General features: G+C 47.1%; 4 protein-coding genes across 9 annotated transcripts; 3 read left to right on the forward strand and 1 right to left on the reverse strand.

The window, feature by feature from the left end:
- The first annotated feature begins 381 nt into the window (after positions 1 to 381).
- On the forward strand, positions 382 to 4,369 carry LOC133144219 (phosphatidylinositol 4-phosphate 5-kinase type-1 alpha-like). Its single transcript, XM_061266768.1, has 13 exons — positions 382 to 636; positions 960 to 982; positions 1,054 to 1,140; positions 1,270 to 1,400; positions 1,613 to 1,730; positions 1,800 to 1,952; positions 2,072 to 2,371; positions 2,457 to 2,656; positions 2,826 to 2,909; positions 2,978 to 3,026; positions 3,106 to 3,190; positions 3,276 to 3,458; positions 3,640 to 4,369. The coding sequence occupies exons 1-13, from the start codon at positions 582 to 584 to the stop codon at positions 3,684 to 3,686; spliced, it is 1,515 nt and encodes a 504-aa protein (XP_061122752.1). The 5' UTR covers positions 382 to 581; the 3' UTR covers positions 3,687 to 4,369.
- Positions 4,370 to 4,527: 158 nt separating this feature from the next.
- On the forward strand, positions 4,528 to 7,106 carry psmd4a (proteasome 26S subunit ubiquitin receptor, non-ATPase 4a). The gene is made up of 10 exons (XM_061266781.1): positions 4,528 to 4,659; positions 5,219 to 5,359; positions 5,446 to 5,560; positions 5,638 to 5,724; positions 5,804 to 5,872; positions 5,967 to 6,182; positions 6,293 to 6,401; positions 6,473 to 6,604; positions 6,704 to 6,756; positions 6,831 to 7,106. The coding sequence occupies exons 1-10, from the start codon at positions 4,634 to 4,636 to the stop codon at positions 6,999 to 7,001; spliced, it is 1,119 nt and encodes a 372-aa protein (XP_061122765.1). The 5' UTR covers positions 4,528 to 4,633; the 3' UTR covers positions 7,002 to 7,106.
- Positions 7,107 to 7,392: 286 nt separating this feature from the next.
- On the forward strand, positions 7,393 to 14,047 carry znf687b (zinc finger protein 687b). 3 transcript variants are annotated; one of them, XM_061266726.1, is made up of 10 exons: positions 7,393 to 7,473; positions 8,245 to 10,407; positions 10,510 to 10,775; positions 10,858 to 11,042; positions 11,129 to 11,305; positions 11,371 to 11,533; positions 11,767 to 12,081; positions 12,159 to 12,259; positions 12,393 to 12,480; positions 12,645 to 14,047. In XM_061266726.1, the coding sequence occupies exons 2-10, from the start codon at positions 8,259 to 8,261 to the stop codon at positions 13,230 to 13,232; spliced, it is 4,032 nt and encodes a 1,343-aa protein (XP_061122710.1). In that variant the 5' UTR covers positions 7,393 to 7,473; positions 8,245 to 8,258; the 3' UTR covers positions 13,233 to 14,047. The 3 variants fall into 3 exon arrangements, with proteins under 3 accessions (XP_061122710.1, XP_061122711.1, XP_061122712.1); XM_061266727.1 differs by having other exon boundaries at positions 8,245 to 10,404; XM_061266728.1 differs by having other exon boundaries at positions 12,393 to 12,747.
- Positions 13,626 to 16,660, reverse strand: hax1 (HCLS1 associated protein X-1). Of its 4 annotated transcripts, XR_009710622.1 has the most exons (8): positions 16,477 to 16,660; positions 15,432 to 15,897; positions 15,294 to 15,357; positions 14,910 to 15,046; positions 14,720 to 14,840; positions 14,495 to 14,626; positions 14,175 to 14,288; positions 13,626 to 14,060 (listed from the first exon to the last, which is right to left on the reverse strand). XR_009710622.1 is itself a non-coding variant. In XM_061266802.1 (7 exons), the coding sequence occupies exons 1-7, from the start codon at positions 16,539 to 16,541 to the stop codon at positions 14,556 to 14,558; spliced, it is 861 nt and encodes a 286-aa protein (XP_061122786.1). In that variant the 5' UTR covers positions 16,542 to 16,660; the 3' UTR covers positions 14,328 to 14,555. The 4 variants fall into 4 exon arrangements, 2 of the variants coding, with proteins under 2 accessions (XP_061122786.1, XP_061122785.1); XR_009710621.1 differs by having other exon boundaries at positions 13,626 to 14,288; XM_061266802.1 differs by lacking the exons at positions 13,626 to 14,060; positions 14,175 to 14,288 and having other exon boundaries at positions 14,328 to 14,626; positions 15,432 to 15,601; positions 15,665 to 15,897.
- Positions 16,661 to 16,878: the final 218 nt, after the last annotated feature.

Here is a 16,878-nt window from a genome sequence, read left to right on the forward strand (position 1 = left end):
GGTCAAAGTTGTCGGTGGGGCGTGCTTTGTTGTTCACAATCTTTTCGGAATGGAAATCTGTACCAGAAAACGGAATAAACATTTAAATAACTTTCCACTGTGATCTACGTTTCTTTGTTTCTCATACAAACGTTAACAAATCGTCAAAAGAAAAGAGCGGCTGTACGCACACTCTCCTTAATTTAGCCTTTGCCTTCAAAATAAAAGATTTATTTGAGCGCTAATGTCTTTGAAGGATAAACAGGAATTAAAAATAAAAGATTGAACAAACACATTTATCAAATCTACACGTTTATTGTGTATATTATGTGCTTCGGAATTCTGAGCCTGTTTGGGTCGCTTTTATTATTACACTGTTTACGCTTTAAAACTCACGCCGGAACTTTTTTTCTCATTCTGGTTAAACAACGAAGTTTGACAACTTCCGCGTTGCATCCTTGTTTACGAACGCGTAATGACAGGATTTGATTTACGTCGCAAAAGATGGCTTTTCATCAATATAATTTGACAATTGATTTAGTGTTTTTTTCCTTAATTTAGTTAGTTTCGAGTTTGTGTATAAAGTTTGATCAAGACTCGGAATGGCCACAGCCGCAGTTACAGAAGAGCCGCAGGGGCTTCAGAGCCACCCTGGCAGTAAGTTTGACGTCATAAACGCGAAAACTAGAATAAAACGTGTGTTCCCTCTACCTACGTGGGTTTTCTTTGACAATTTAAAAAAAATGTCATGCCAAAAATAAACGAGAAAAGGTTGCTTGTAAAAAGTTCCGTAATGATCCAATTGGGAAGTGAGTCGTTCAGGCTAAAAGTTAACAAGGTGTGTCGCGAGTTTTGGCCTCAGCCCAGCCGCACATTTCTAAACAATTTCATTTTTAAACCATCTTTTTAAACCATAGCTTAAATATTAACTTATGTTTTCACCACAAATAACATTCCACTGTCTGCCCATTTGTCTCCAGATTCTACTGAGGCCGGGAAAGAGGTAAGAAATTATCATATGACTGTAATTGTGTTCTTTTTCCTCACCTACCTTAATGTTGTCCTTACTGCTAGATTCCAGGAATTAGCCCAGCCCCAGTTGTCAAGAAAACCATTGGGCACCGAGGAGTGGATCAAACTGGGAAAACTGTGTACAAAAAGGTCAGTATCGATATGCATTGTAGCCTCTTAGTAATTGTGTTTTTGGGTCTACTTGGAAACTATTAAAATATCTTTTTTTTTTTCAACCAAACAGGATACACGTGCTTACATCTCTCATTTTCTTTCCAGACTCCCTCATGGGCTCTGCAAGGCGCTATCCAGTTGGGAATCACGCACACTGTGTGCAGCTTGGCTCAGAAGTCCGAGCGAGACGTACTGCTGCAGGACTTCGAAGAGGTGGAGAGCATCTACTTCCCCGGGTGGGTGGTCTAAATGTATATTTATTAAAGTCTGTATTGTACTGCTCCCCCTGGTGGCCAAGGCGCACACACCAGAAGGAGTAGCACAATTCAATTCTAAAAATGCGTCGAAAACTTCAGATTTTTTGCAAGTTCTATTTTGATTTGTTAAGACTGCGTGATTTTTTTTTTTTTTTATAGACTGTTTTTTCTTTTTGATTCAACTTTGGCAGTGAGGGCAGCAGTCACACGCCGGCGCACCACTATGGGGACTTCAGGTTCAAGACGTACGCTCCCATCGCATTTCGCTACTTCAGGGAGATGTTTTGCATTCAGCCAGATGACTACATGGTACATTTTTTTTAAAAAAAATATGTTATGTTGAACAAATTTTTCAGCTTACAGTGTGTTCTCTGACAGTGTTCCCTGTGTAGCGAGGACCTGATCGAGCTGTCCAACTCGGGAGCCAGCGGGTCGCTCTTCTACCTCTCCCACGATGATCAGTTCATTATGAAGACAGTGCAGCGCAAGGAGGCTGAGTTTCTCCAGAAGCTCCTTCCCGGTTACTTCATGGTAAGACAAGAAGGAGAAGCAGAATCAGAAATAATAATGGTTTTTTTTCTTCAGTCAAACAAATGAGACCCTTGTTCTACTTCAATGAAAGAGATTTCATCTTTCTACCAATCCTCCAGAACTTGAACCAGAACAAGCGGACCTTGCTACCCAAGTTCTACGGTCTCTACTGCATCCAGACAAACGGCACTAACATCCGTGTCGTGGTTATGAACAACCTGCTGCCTTCCTCGGTCCAGCTGCACCTCAAATTTGACCTGAAGGGCTCCACGTATAACCGCCGGGCCTCCTCCAAAGAACGGGCCAAGGCTTTACCCACCTTTAAGGACCTGGACTTCCTGCAGGACATGCCTGATGGGATGCTGCTGGATCCCGACATGTACAACGCCTTCTGCAAGACGGTTCAGCGGGACTGCCTGGTAAGAGTCTGGGTACTGGTGGAAGATTTTACACGGTTGTCATCCAACTAATTTGGTTAGAACGCCAATTTTCTTCATTTTCCAGGTGCTGCAGAGTTTCAAGATCATGGACTACAGTCTCTTGCTCGGGATTAACGTGGTGGATCACGCCGGAGGAGAAACGATGCAGCCAGAGCCGGCAGCAGAGAGGAGGAAGCCGCAGAACCAGAAGTTCCTGTATAGCACGCCCATGGAGGCCATCCAGGCGGAAGCCAGGGACGCCGGCTCGCCGGGAAGCCACGACCCGTGAGTGTCAAGTTGCGACATGTCAAGCATTCACGTGATTCCAAATTTTCCCATTGAACACGGATGTGGATATTTTTACAAATATAAGAATCCGACATCAAAATATTTAAACTAGTTCTGCAATTCATTCTACAGCATTCCGTTTTTTTAATCTTATTTGATTTTTCAGCACGGGAGGGATTCCAGCACGAAACTCCAAAGGTCAAAGACTCCTGATCTACATCGGCATCATTGACATTCTACAGTCATACAGGTGAGCTGGACCATTGGTGGACTTAAAATGTCAAAACCGCTACGACAAATCGACACCTTGTCTCCTAGATTCGTCAAGATGCTGGAGCACACGTGGAAAGCTCTGGTTCAAGACGCGGTAAACATTTGCACCTGCAAAGTCCTTTAACGATTCTTAAATATTGACAAAACCCGTTGAGTTATTATCACTCTTTCAGGACACGGTTTCGGTGCACAGACCGGATTTCTACGCCGACCGATTCCAGAGGTTCATGTGCAACACGGTCTTCAAGAAAATCCAATGTAAGAATATACCGAATATTTGTGCTTCCTTTGTTTTGATCATTTAATCTCTTTTAAAAAATGACATGTTCATCTTGTATTTTAGTGAAGACATCGCCATCCAAGAGGCGCCATAGCACTCTAAGGAAAACCGACAGTGGCACAGCTCAGCAAGCAGAACAGAGCAGCAGCCAGAACCAGAACCAGAATAAGCAGGACGAGAGCCAGCAGCCCGTAATAAAGGATGAGAAAAACTCGGCGGACAAAGAAGACGGGTCCCAGGAAAACGGTAAGAATGTGAGGAAGGCTGTGTTTGCCCTTGCAGCGCGAATTTCCGGCATGTTCCAGCATGTCAACGTGTTGCAGTGTTTCATACATGCCTGTAAGCAGTCTTTGTATTTGTAATAGATGATTACTTAAAATTAGAAAACTGTTGTTCTATTGTATTATCTTATTTCTTTGTTGTACAGGTGTAGAAGAAACACCTAAATCCAGTGAGGCGAATGGAAAGACCTGATGATGACTACCATTGAAGTAGTGCCAAAAATAAGGGATTTTTTTTTGTACCCTTTTCAACCGCACTTTGGTTCCGCTTGGACTCCAACGTTTTATTGTTGCTCATCTCAGTGGAATGCTTTGACTCTTAGATGGCTCTCGCCTTCAGTTCAGTATTTTCAAGTGTAACTTAAGGATTTACCTGAATGGCTTTGGGACAAGAAATGCCGTCCTGGTTGGTGGATGGACCAAAGTATGAGAATTCGACATGAAAAATGACCAAGACACTATCAGAGCCATCAAAAAAAAAAAAAAAAAGTACATTCAGAATCATTTCTGCTTCTGCTTAATTTCTATTTTTTTTATAACTTTCATTCCAGTGTGTGTTTACAATTTTAATTCTCTGGTGATACGGTTACACAGTATGATGTAAATGAGGTTGAGTTATTTTTATCTGTTTTACAATGCAAATGTTTTGTATGCTCATTACATTCACAGGCTTTGGAAATGGTGCAATAATTCAGTCAATTGAAGAATCGGTATTAGCATGAGTAAAATTTTGGGTGGATTGCTATTTTATGCAAATGTGCCTTATGGACCAAAATCCTAACGTGTATTTATTACAGTTACTTTTACTGTATGGCATTTTTCACTATCCATAGCTTTTTAATCAATACTGTGTAAATAAAAGTGCCTTTGATAAAATGTTGCTTTGTTTTAGTTTTGTATATATGACTAAATGAAGGTACAAATACATTTTTAATTTAATAATACTTCATTTTATTTCTTTATTCTTCGTTACGAATTGTTTACTTTTGATTGGTGACGTAATGGACTAGGAAGCTGACCCACCAATCACATCCAAGAATAAAATAAACTAGGGCCAATCATGGACGGTCTTGCTCAGCTGTTATTCAATGGGCTGTGAGCTTGTAAGACTGCTGCTCGAATCAACAAGATTTTTCCAAAATGGTGCTCGAAAGTACTATGGTTTGGTAAGGATCAAATTTTTATTATTTTAAGTCGTTTTACCCCTTTAAATGCCTCGCGTAATTTACTGTTAACAAACGGTTTGGTTAAAAAAAATAAGTGGTGTTAAATTCACAGTTGATATCCACGTCGAAAGGGTGAGAAAATGTTGCAGATTTGGACTGCTAGCAGCGGCTGAGTCATGTAGCAAATACTAGTAGCTAGCCGTATTTATTATTTCATTTTCCCGTCTCATATGTACGCAAGCTATATTTAAAACAATTCAGTTTGAATCAGAACAAAACATTTTACAACGGCAAGTCAATGACAAGGAAAAACTAAGAATAATAACAACTTGCTAACCTTAGCATGTTCGAATTGGACCGATTTGAAAGGACTACTACGGGAATAAAGGCCGAACGGCTTTCATCTTAATATATACTACTTTATTCTTTAATTTGTTTTTGTAAATGAAACTTTTTGGGTATTTACATAATTTATTTTTGTGTAATACTGTTTATAGTGTCCTCCTAATACTAAAATCCATTAAACTGGGTATTCAAATTTATTTGTTTTTCTCACCAGTGTGGACAACAGCGAATATATGCGAAATGGAGACTTTCTACCCACAAGGCTGCAAGCGCAGCAAGATGCCGTCAACATCGTGTGTCACTCCAAAACACGTAGCAACCCTGAGAACAACGTGGGCCTCATCACCATGGCCAAGTAAGAACCCTTAAACTGGATTTTTTTTATTTGGAATGCCAATAGATAGTGGACATAATGTGACTGACTGTTCTTCTTTGTCATAGTAACTGTGAGGTGCTGACCACGTTGACGCCAGATTCTGGACGCATCTTATCCAAACTTCATGCTGTGCAGCCCAGAGGCAACATCAGCTTCTGCACGGGCATTAGAGTGGCTCATGTGTGTATCTTGGTCAAAATGAATCAAACAGTATACACCAGAACTAAACAGACTGTTTGTGTCCTTTTCCTGTGTAGCTGGCTTTAAAGCATCGCCAAGGTAAAAACCACAAGATGCGGATCATCGCCTTTGTGGGGAGTCCCGTGGAGGATAACGAAAAGGAAGTGAGTTCTATTCTAGTGTTGTGTTTTTTTTTTTTTAATTATTATTACAACTTACTCCATCTTTTTATGTGTGGTACAGCTTGTCAAAATGGCTAAGCGCTTGAAAAAGGAGAAGGTGAATGTGGATATTATCAATTTTGGAGAGGAGGTGAGGAGACTATTTTTTCTTCCTTTGACTTGTAATCTTTTTGATATTCTGTACTTCAAATGTTTTTTCACTCAATGGTGTCGTACGCGTTTAGGAGTTAAACACAGAGAAGCTGACGGCCTTCATCAACACACTGAACGGCAAGGAGGGGGCAGGATCTCACCTCGTCACAGTCCCCCCAGGGCCCAGTCTGGCAGACGCTCTGCTCTCCTCACCCATCTTAGCGGGCGAGGGTGGCTCCATGATGGGCCTTGGCGCCAGCGACTTTGAGTTTGGTGTCGACCCCAGCGCCGATCCGGAACTTGCCCTGGTAAGCCAACACAATGGGATGTCAGTAAAATGAATGGGTAAAATTAAATATATACATACTTTGAGGTCCAGTCTTGCATTCCAGCGATAACATCTTGACTATGTTTGCAGGCCTTGCGCGTGTCCATGGAGGAGCAGCGTCAGAGGCAAGAGGAGGAAGCCCGCAGAGCCACGGCTGCGTCAGTGACCGAGGGCAGCGTGCCTATGCCCGCAGTGGATGGTGCGCACAGCCCATGACACCTATCGGAGTAGCAGAACACATCATCAGGTCTCCCCTTTTTCCCGTTTCAGAATCAGAGGAGGCTTTGCTGAAGATGTCCGTGTCTCAGCCCGAGACGGGCGCCGCCGTGATACCTGACTTCAGCAGCATGACGGAGGAAGAGCAGATTGCCTATGCCATGCAGATGTCTCTTGCCGGAGGAGGTCAGTTACTTAACTGCAGAGGGGTGAGGTGTCTTATTCACAAACGTCAATAACCCCCCCCCCCCCCCCCACCACCACCACCATCTTGTCATGTAACAGAATATAGTGAGATGGACACAGGTGTTCCAATGGAGGCTACAGACTCTGTCAAAGTAAGCAAGCGCTATAAAAGTGAGTGATGTCGTAGTAAGCCCAGACAGCTGATTGCTTTTGCACACTCACTCAGGAGGAAGACGACTACGACGTAATGCAAGACCCAGAGTTCCTGCAGAGCGTGCTGGAGAACCTGCCCGGCGTGGACCCCAACAACGAAGCCATCCGCAACGCCATGGGCTCCCTGGCCTCACAGACGGGCAACAAGCCTGATGCCAAAAAAGATGACGAGAAGAAGAAATGAGAGACAACCAACATTTAGACATAAAAAGATCTTGAAACGTTCATGTTTATCTACCACCCTTTTTGTGACTCCTTAAAGCACCTCAATAAACAGCCATTCATCCTTCTTCTGGAGCATTTTTCCTTATTAGACCTCTCCACCACACCGTAAAGCAAAATAAAAATTATTGATCACAGCTTGTGTTTCCACGTTCTGTATTAAATGAAGTTAAATTTCCATGGACCTCAAAAACTTCCTAATTGATTATATCAACGGCATATTTAGATTGTATCGCATGACACTCACAGACAAAGTAAATGTTTTATAAATACAGTACAGTGTAATAAACGGCTATTTATTTTGATCTGCTTCCAAACAATGCGGCTCGGTGCAATTTGACATTCCTGATTGGAAGGCCGCGGGCACGTGACGGGAAGCGCTTGCGTTTTCAGCTGCAACCCGAGCTAAGGATAATCGGAAATCGCACATCCAGGTAAACAATCAAAAACGCCTCTTTTATGAACTCGAGCATCCTCGCCCACACAGTCTGACGTCACGCCATCGTTGACAGCGCCTAATGACATCCCTTATTGCAGTTATTTTTATTTTCTCTAAATGGCGAAGGCTAGCCCGTTAGCTCGGTGACCCCCTTCTTCTCCGTCTCTCTGGCCAGCTAACCAGCAGTCTGACGGGGAAAGGGGGGGTGTCGTTCGGGCTTTTAGGGGCCGATGTCGCAGCAGCGTAAGGCGGCTATGGCTCGGACAGCCACCCCGTTTGGAATTAGCTTTGCGTCAGACACGCATTAAAACTAACAAAAAAGCCCCATTTGCCTCCCATCTATAGTGAAATATACCCTCCTGAATGGTTTGCATGCTAGCGGGCTAACTCGCTAATGCTAACCGATGTCAGTCTGGCCTCTATGTAAAAAAAAAATAATGCAATTGACAATTGTCCCAACCAACATCCGTTATTATTGAATCATCTTAAACTAAACGAAATGAATTTAGATTAGGTAGATCATGAAGCACTAGTGGTTAGTATGCCTGCTTAGCAGTCAAATGTTCTGGGTTCGAATCAGCACTCCAAAGCTTTCCTGTGTGGCATTTTTCCATTCTCTTGCGTACTTGTGCGAGTTTACCCCGAGGTACGCTGGCTTTCTTGGATATTCCTAAAAATAATATTGGCTGGCGATCACGGATTTCAGTAGGGCGAGAGTTGCAGAAGTGCGCAACTGTCATGACAGCTGTCACTTTATTTTTTCCAGGCGTCAATCCCGTAATGGGGGACATGAAGACCCCAGATTTCGATGACCTGCTGGCAGCGTTTGACATACCAGACATCGACGCCAAGGAGGCAATACAATCCGCGCCGGATGAGGCGGAGGGACCTCACGGGCCCACTGGGGCGCCACTGGGGAAGACAGACAACACGGTGGGGTTGCCGAGCCCCTCGGACCCGCAGGGTGACACATCCATCGTGAGCGTGATTGTAAAAAACAAAGTGCGTGCCGAAGCGGCAGCGGGTGAAGAAGACGGAGCTGCAGAACCGGACGCCATCGACGTAATCGCCGGGGTGGACGTGGGTCCTCGTCTTGGCGGGATGGCGGAATCTGATGTCCTCAACCACAATGGTTTTGGCGTGTCCGGCGTCTCCGCCACGCTTTCCGTCAGCCAGTCCAATGGCGCCCCGTGGCCCCTGAACACCCCTAAAGCATCAGCAGAAACTTCAGTCGCGGTCAAGTCCAACAAGCAGGGAGGGAACATTTTTAACAGACTGAAGCCTCTGCTAGGCCCCGGTTCGGGAGATCCGGTGGGCCGGGCGAGAAAGATGCAGCTCCTGCAGCAACAGCAGCAGGAAGCTGTGCAGGAGAGAGCAGACAGTCACAAAGCAACACTACCGTCTGGATCTTCTGCAGGACTGTCACCACCTTACTTTGCACCCACAAAGCCTCTCCCCGCTCCACCTGCCACCCTTTCGCCACACGTCAAGCCTTTTAACGGTGCCCCCAAAATACCGGAATACCAGCACCAGCAGATGGAGGAAGAAGAAGAGGATGATTCAGATGCAGATTTGGATAGTCCACTTGTCATCCAGGAAAACACAGACTCGCCGGTTTCCACTCAGATAAACCGTCGTTATAAGGATCTAACCCAGCCTCCGGCATCTATTCCGCCTCACCCAAAGCCGGGGTACACCCCCCAGGGAGCGTTTATGACTCCTGAGTCGGTCTCGGCTGGAAACGAAACACCTCAGCCAGAGGAGAAGCACCCGGAGCACATCATCGAAGAGAGGGACTCGCCGGAAAGCCCTGAACCCGAGATGCCCAAGTCAACGGCTCAAGTGGTGTCTGCCAAAAGGTGTTCCAGTCCTGCTGGGGTCTCCACACCACCTTCATCTGAGCTGAGAGAGCCCAAGCAAGAAGAGGAGGAGATGGAGGTGGGGAACGGGATGGACAAGGCGGAGGATGGGAACGTGGACAAGCCGGAAAATGCGTGCGAGGAGAAGACCGAGGCAGATGAGGACAAGCCTAAAGCTGTCCTCCCTGAGGGGGGGGTGGTCACCGCACCGGCAGCCCCCGGGACTCCCTCACGGCCCCTCAAAGTCCGAATAAAAACCATTAAGACGTCCACGGGCGGCATCACCAGAACGGTGACGAGGGTAGCCCCTAAGGGTGGCGCGGGAGGAAAAGCTTCCGACGCAAAAGGGGGCGGTGAGCGCAAGGTGTTGGGAAGCAAAGGTCAAAGGTCTGAGCAGCAGCAGAACGCCAGCGCCTTAAACGCCCTGCCGGTGTCCACGCTTGCCGCTAGCAGCGTCATGCTCGCCGCCGCCACCAAAGTACAAAACAAAATGGCCACCTCCGACAAGGCTAAAGTTTCCGTCACCGCTGTCAATATCACAAAATCCGCCGCCCTGCCGGCCACTCCCGCCGTGGCCTCGTCAACCAAGTTCAGCGTGCGGACGACCGCGAAGGGGTCACCCAACGGCACCGCTCAGTCAAATAAGCCAGCATCTATCGTGAATAGCACCGGCGCCGTCATCTCCCGGAGCCAGTCCAGCCTGGTGGAGGCTTTTAACAAGATACTCAACAGCAAGAACCTGTTGCCCAGCTACAAGCCGGACCTGTCGGCGCCGCCGCCCCCCGAGTGGGGACTCCCGCTGCCGGCTTCCGGCTACCGCTGCCTGGAGTGCGGCGACGCCTTCGCTTTGGAGCGCAGCTTGGCGCGGCACTACGACCGGCGGTCCCTGCGTATCGAGGTGACGTGTAACCACTGCGCCAAGCGGCTGGCCTTCTTCAACAAGTGCAGCCTTCTGCTGCACGCCCGCGAACACAAAGAGCGAGGCCTGGTCATGCAGTGCTCGCACCTGGTCATGAGGCCCGTCACCGTGGAGCAGATGATCGGACAGCAAGACGTCACGCCAGTCGGTAGTAAGCACAAAGCACGACACAAATCAGGACCGGCAAACCTACAAAAATCTCTGTGGTCTAAAGAAGCGCAAGAAAATTCTAACTTTCTATCCTTCCCATCAGGTGTTCTTTCCTCTTCATCCCCCTCCACTGCTACTTCGTCTGCTGCCGGATCCAGCCCGAAGGACGGTGCTGCGGCGCCCGCCGGAGGTGCGCCCCGACAGGTCCGCCGCGCCCCCCAGGGCCCTCAGGCGCTGATGCCACTGCCCTGCAAGAAAGCTGAGAACCTGCAGTACAACAACTACAAGTGTCCCGAGTGTCAGACGCAGTTCTCTGGCAAGGCGGCGCTCGTCACGCACTTCCAGCAGATCAGAGCGACGCCAAATTCGGTGACCAGGAAGTCAAACATAGACACGTACCTCTTAAAGTTTTACTTGTGTGACCCCCTGTTCCGTCCGTGTCATGTTCCAGACGTGCTCCCAGTGCTCTCCGCCCATGATGCTGCCCAACTCGTGCGCCGTGTCCGCCCACCAGAGGATCCACAAGCACAAGGCGCCCCACGTGTGCCCCGAGTGCGGGGGCGTGGCACGCCAGGCCAACTTCCAGACCCACCTGGATGAGGCCTGCCTGCACTTTGCCAGGCGCATCGGCTACAGGTAAGCACACAACTTGGGAGAGACCACCAAAAGTCCACGTCCTCTCTCCCAAATATTTTCTGAGCGTTCTCTGTGCTTGGTTGAAGGTGCTCCAGCTGCCAAGTGGTGTTTGGCGGCTTGAACTCCATCAAGTCCCACATCCAGACGGCCCATTGCGAGGTGTTCCACAAATGCCCCAGCTGCCCCATGGCCTTCAAGTCGGCCCCGAGCGCCCAGAGCCACATCGGCACGCAGCACCCGGCGCTCACCGGTGGTCAGGCCAAGTACGAGTGCCGCACACTCGGCTCGGTCACCTTCGGTCGCCTCTAATGGAATCTTCTCTTGGCAGGATGATCTACAAGTGCGTGATGTGCGACACGGTTTTCACCCAAAAGCCTTTGCTGTACATGCACTTCGACACGCATCTGGCCAAGCAGAAGGTGCACGTGTTCAAGTGTCCCGACTGCACCAAGCTGTATGCCCAGAAAGGTTCCATGATGGAGCACATCAAGGTGGGGTCACTTCTCCTCTTCAAGAGCTTGCCGAAAACGACAACTTCCGTGCCTTAAGTGTTGCCCGCTCTTTGCCTTCCGTAATTAGCGCGGCGTCAACAAAGGCCAACGTGATATCGCTCGGCTCGGCCTTGGCAAGGGTTCTCCTCGTGATTCCTTGTCTAAGTTCTATGCCAAGTACAACTCTGTTTTTGTCCAATTGGGATTAACCGAAGACTCGTGCCGCCCTTCAGACGGCGCACAGAGGGTCCGCGGCAAAACAAGAACCCGCTTCCGACACTCCCGCCGCCGCCGTTACCGCTGGCGGTCCCAAAATCAAACCCTCCGCTAAGCCCGACAACTCAGACGGCGAGGACTGGGGGCGGGATCAAGAGGAGGAAGAGGACGACGATGAGGAGGAGGAAGACGACGATGACGGGGATGAAGACTACGAGGGGCCCGGCGCGGCGACACCCGGTGTCCCCACCGAGTGGACGTGCCCGCAGTGCCAGAGTACCTTCACCGACAACGACGACTACATCAGTCACGTCAAGATGGAGCACGGAAAGGTGCCTTCAAATGTCCGCCAATGCTTACTGTTCTTTTATTAATTGAACACCTGCTTAATTTTTTTCCCCCCTGCCAGTTTCCGTGTCGCATTTGCGGCGGGAACTTTAGCACGTCATCCAGCCTGAGACGCCACGAGAGAGTCATTCACGAGGGCAACAAAAGAGTCTTCCATTGCCAGTAAGTCTTGAAACTAATTGGACTGCACGCAGAGCTACAAAACCGGCCAGTAGCCTTTCTCGCAGTAGCCCGAAATAGTATTGCTGCAGCTTTTTACGAGACGCGTCCTAACCCTTTTTAATTCTTGCGGCAGGTATTGCACGGAGGGCAAACGTACCTTTGGCAGCCGCTTCCTGCTGGACAAACACATCCGGCTCAAACACAGAGGCACCGACGGACAGGTGAGTCAGGTCCCTTCCACTGGCTTTGGGCAATCTTGCACCAGTTTGATTTTCCAGCTCCAAGTGTGGCTAAAAACAAAAAATAAAATAAACATCTGCTATCTGTAAAGCTAGCATGTGAGTGTTGAAGGGGGGGGGGGGCTCACCTTTGGTCTGCTGGTCAGGCGGCCCCGGTGACGAGGAAGCGTGCTGCCACGAGCACAGAAGGTCCCGGCAGCTCCTCGGAGCAGGACGGCGAAGGCGCCGCTCCCGGTGGCAAGCCAGCGGACGAGGAGGAGAACGCGCCGGAGGAAGGCGAGGAAGTGGGCGCAGGCCCCGCCAAGAGGAGCCGAGCCGAGCCGGAGGAGGAGACCAGCAGCGTGTTCCGCTGCGTGCCGTGCGGATTCTCCACGGAGGACGGCGCGGAGTTCCAGCGCCATATCCCGCAGCACCGTGCCGACACCGCCTCCTTCCAATGCCTGCAGTGCGGCGTGTGCTTCGCCTCGGCCGGCTCGCTGGGTCGACACCGCTTCATCAGCCACCGCGTGCGGGACGCCCAAGGCGAGGCCGACCGCGGCGCGGGACGAGCGTCTCCGGACGGCTCGCCCCGCGCCGGCGCCGCCTCGCCTCAAGCTTTGGGCGAGGACGCTGACGGCAACCTGATCTGCAGGGTGTGCGGGCGTCGCTTCGACAAGGCGTCGGACCTCAACACTCACTTCCGGACCCACGGCATGGCCTTCCTCACCGCGCACAAGACGGACAAGCCCCAGTAGGACACGACTAAGGCAGTCTAGAACAAGGGTTCCCAAAATTTTCGGGTCCAGGGAAGAACATTTCTGAGGTCCTTGGCATTATTCAAGCGCTAACTCAACCTTTCATACCACTTCAAGAGTGTTATGGAAAGCCACGTTCGGATTTGCACTTAAAAAAAAATATGACTGCAACTTATTTTGTGGACCCCCTGTTTTGAGAACCGCTGCTCTAGAATGTTTTAACCATCCTACGCTTGTTGCTGCATGCCTGAACGTCCCTTCCTCCCTCCCTCCCCTTTTGGGTGAAACATTTCTGCTGCACGGCTGCCATTTTACTGACCTCCCCAGAACTTGGATTTGTACTTGTAATGTAATATTTATTATTGATCAAATACTGCTGCAAGCTGGCCAGGATCATTTGTGATGTTGGTGTTCAGTAAGACATTAGAAGGAAGAGGAAGGGGCTAGTATGTGATTTTTGTGATGTAAATACATAATTACACTACAAGAAAACATAACTTGCTATGATAATGTGAATACATGTAGTGTTTGTACTGTACTGTTCCTTTTTATTCTAAATATCAAACAAGCACCCCACTAAGAAGAAATCAATGTCTATCAATACTCGCGTTTCTTTTCTAACATTTGGGGGGGGGAAACAAACAAAAAAAACATTGTCTTGTTTTTATCTTTTTATACATGTGTCATATCATATTTATATAGATGGATGATAATAGTGGAACGTTCAAGTTTTCTTTCCCCATGGTTGTGGTCTGCTTGCTGTATACGCCATACACTCACTTTTGTGCAGTTTTCAAATAAATGTTAAAAAGAGACTCCAAATTGGATCTGTTTTGAACAAACGAAAAAGCGTGCGGTGGATAGGCTGCTCCGCCATGTTTTTTGTGTGCGACACCAAAAACTATCCTTCAGACGGTTGAGGGGGGAAAAAAGTTTCCTCACCTGCTGGCAGCCGTGCCCGATTGCTGCTCCTCTCATCAGCTCGCTCGTGGTGTCTAAAGTGGGTTGGTGGCTAAGCTACAGCGTGATCATTCGATCCCGCTTGCAGTACAAATTCTAAAAACAAATCATAAAACTCCACAAAATCACTACATCTTTTTTTGAACATTAACAATTTCAACATTGTTTATTCAACAATCACCAAGGAGCAATAGAAAAATAAATACATTGCAATAATTAGGATAATATATAATATTATATATTTAAATTATTATCTTTATATTATTACATTTATGATAATATTTTTTGCTGCATTATCTCACCTCGCGGCATCGGCTTGCAACCACTCTACAACGTAAATAAATTGCGTGTGTTATAATCAAGTCATTTAAAGCCTCCGAAAAGCTTTGAGAAGAAGTCGCTGTCGTCGTCCGGCATGTCTGAAAATGATGAACCTGGAACGAGAGCAGGAGATGAATAAGCACAGTTCGTATACGATACAGTTGTATAGTGAACCCTCACACATTTTTTTTTCTATGTGAACAGACCTGGTAGGGCAGGTCCGGTATGAAGTCCTGGTCCCTCCTGACCACTACGGCCTCCTGAGCGGGTCACGGTGGTCTCTTCGTTGCCTTTGCCATCTCTGACCGTGCGCCGCTCCTCCATTGTCTTGTTGATAGGCAAAAACAAAATAAGCATATCTGCTAACGAGCAAGCTAGCAGTCAACTGCTTGTTACCCCATCAGGTTTCAGCACTTTGGTGACAGTCACGGACTGGAAGAAGGACCTGCTTCGAGGCTGCTGACTCGGCAACTGATCGGCGGGCGGCCTCAGAATCTGATCCAAACCACCAGAGGACACGGCAGAGTCCAGGTCTGGAAAAATCAAGATCTATTTATGCTGTTTGATGAGTGAAAATGTACCCAAGCTAGTTAGCTGCTAAAGTAGCCACATTTGAGATAGTTAGTGTATTCAATGATTTTGATAAAGGGGAATATTGCAGGGAAATTTTGCATAATAGTTTATTAACCGATTTTCCCATCACAATTTGCTTGTGTCTCAAATTTTGTTTTGTCACGCTAAGCAAAAAAATGGTAACACAAAAAAAAAAAAATCACCCACCTTTGTCTTCTTTACGCTCGTCTGTTGGAATTTTCTGCAGCCTTTGTCTCCAGACATCATTGAACTAAAGACAAAAAGAGAGTGCTTGAAAGTTTGCATTAAAATACTTACATTTGCTGGAATGGAATTCTCAATTACTTTAGAAAAAGGGGTGACGCCTGGGAAATGTGGGGACTCATAGGAAGGATGGATATCAGTTCTCCTCTGGCTGTCACTATCAGGAGATTTGAGCATGAAGTCTCTCAAGGGGTTACCGCTGGATCCACGACTTCCCTCCTGCCGTGGCGGTGGCGCAATGCTGGGAATACCTACAATAAATAATGACAGCTCAAAATATTTCCCAATTGTAATCCCTAAAATGTCAGCATTACCAGAATGTGAGTCCCAGCGACCCAGCTGGGAAAAGATCTCCTCCATCTCCCTGAGGACCTGGCCAAACAGTGGCGGTTCTTGGATTCTCATCCCGTCGGGACTGAAGCTGAAGCCGAATTTCAGAGCGCTGTCAAAGGGGTCCTGCCCGTCCCCCCGGAAGCCATCATAGTAGAAGGAATCATCTTCGTCATCGTCATCTTCATCCCGGGTCATGGAATCAAAGAAGGGGTCCCTATTTGATTGAATAAGCAGTCAAAATGTGTGATGAGTTCCACAACAGTTGTGTATTGACAACGAACAAAATATAAATAAAAATAATAATTTAGATTTATAAACTACTGACAAAATGTCAGGGATATTCAGCTTTCTGCTGGGATTCAAACCATTAATCTTGACACAGTAATTTGATTTGACCTTTCAACTTTAGAAAATAATTATTAATGGTTTTATTACTTTTCACATTTGATGCTGTTCTAATTTCCCGATTGCAATTAATAACCAACGTGCGCTAGTTTGGTTTTAATTAACTGAGACAGCCACCAATCTTAGTTTAAAGAAAATACTACGCGAGTTAGTTCACGATTATATGGGACCACTGAATATTAAATGACATTCGCCACATTGTGTAAACAGAAAATATTGCAAAAGTTTGAAAGGTACGCAACAACATTTGAACACACGGCCGAATAAAGTAGAACTCGCTAGGTAAAAGATGTGAATACTATGGAAGCGCAGAAAAAGCACATTTGGGTCAACTTGCTCTTGCGAGCTAAATGTTAGCAGCTGTCATTTTGGCTCCTTGCTAACTTACCTTCGCCCACGAAAATGGCCACCGGGAACGCCAAAGAAGCCGCGAAATAGATCAAAAACGCTCATTGAGTCAAGCTTGATTTTTTAAAAAAAGGAAAAAAGGTAATTTAACGCATTACTACGACGCGTTGACTGTGGAAAATAAGCGTGTAGTTTGCTTTACGATTGCCAACAGTGTCGTAAAGTGCTATTATCACGTGACAACGTAAAGTAGTTTTTACCGTAATGGTGATAGCCAATGCGCACCGTGAAACTCATTTGTTTAATTACCCAATTGAATTTCTAAAGAAAATCTTAATTCTAAAACAGTAACAAAAATATACACATCGTTTTTATTACTTTAGCCATGGATTCCTCAAGACATTCACATGTAACTATGATGAAAATGTCTTTGTTTATTAAT

This window comes from Syngnathus typhle, linkage group LG20, assembly GCF_033458585.1.
Source record: "Syngnathus typhle isolate RoL2023-S1 ecotype Sweden linkage group LG20, RoL_Styp_1.0, whole genome shotgun sequence".
Lineage (NCBI taxonomy): Eukaryota > Metazoa > Chordata > Actinopteri > Syngnathiformes > Syngnathidae > Syngnathus > Syngnathus typhle.

Coding starts and splice junctions, on each gene's coding strand:
- znf687b (XM_061266726.1), top strand. CDS start 8,259: ATGGGGGACATGAAGACCCCAGATTTCGATGACCTGCTGGCAGCGTTT. Junction 12,082..12,158: donor TCAAGATGGAGCACGGAAAG/GTGCCTTCAAAT, acceptor CCCCCCTGCCAG/TTTCCGTGTCGCATTTGCGG. Junction 12,481..12,644: donor ACAGAGGCACCGACGGACAG/GTGAGTCAGGTC, acceptor TCTGCTGGTCAG/GCGGCCCCGGTGACGAGGAA.
- LOC133144219 (XM_061266768.1), top strand. CDS start 582: ATGGCCACAGCCGCAGTTACAGAAGAGCCGCAGGGGCTTCAGAGCCAC. Junction 1,401..1,612: donor GAGAGCATCTACTTCCCCGG/GTGGGTGGTCTA, acceptor CAACTTTGGCAG/TGAGGGCAGCAGTCACACGC. Junction 2,910..2,977: donor GACATTCTACAGTCATACAG/GTGAGCTGGACC, acceptor CTTGTCTCCTAG/ATTCGTCAAGATGCTGGAGC.
- psmd4a (XM_061266781.1), top strand. CDS start 4,634: ATGGTGCTCGAAAGTACTATGGTTTG. Junction 5,360..5,445: donor GGCCTCATCACCATGGCCAA/GTAAGAACCCTT, acceptor TCTTTGTCATAG/TAACTGTGAGGTGCTGACCA. Junction 6,605..6,703: donor GATGTCTCTTGCCGGAGGAG/GTCAGTTACTTA, acceptor GTCATGTAACAG/AATATAGTGAGATGGACACA.
- hax1 (XM_061266801.1), bottom strand. CDS start 16,541: ATGAGCGTTTTTGATCTATTTCGCGGCTTCTTTGGCGTTCCCGGTGGC. Junction 15,047..15,293: donor CGAGCGTAAAGAAGACAAAG/GTGGGTGATTTT, acceptor TGATTTTTCCAG/ACCTGGACTCTGCCGTGTCC. Junction 14,627..14,719: donor TACCGGACCTGCCCTACCAG/GTCTGTTCACAT, acceptor CTCTCGTTCCAG/GTTCATCATTTTCAGACATG.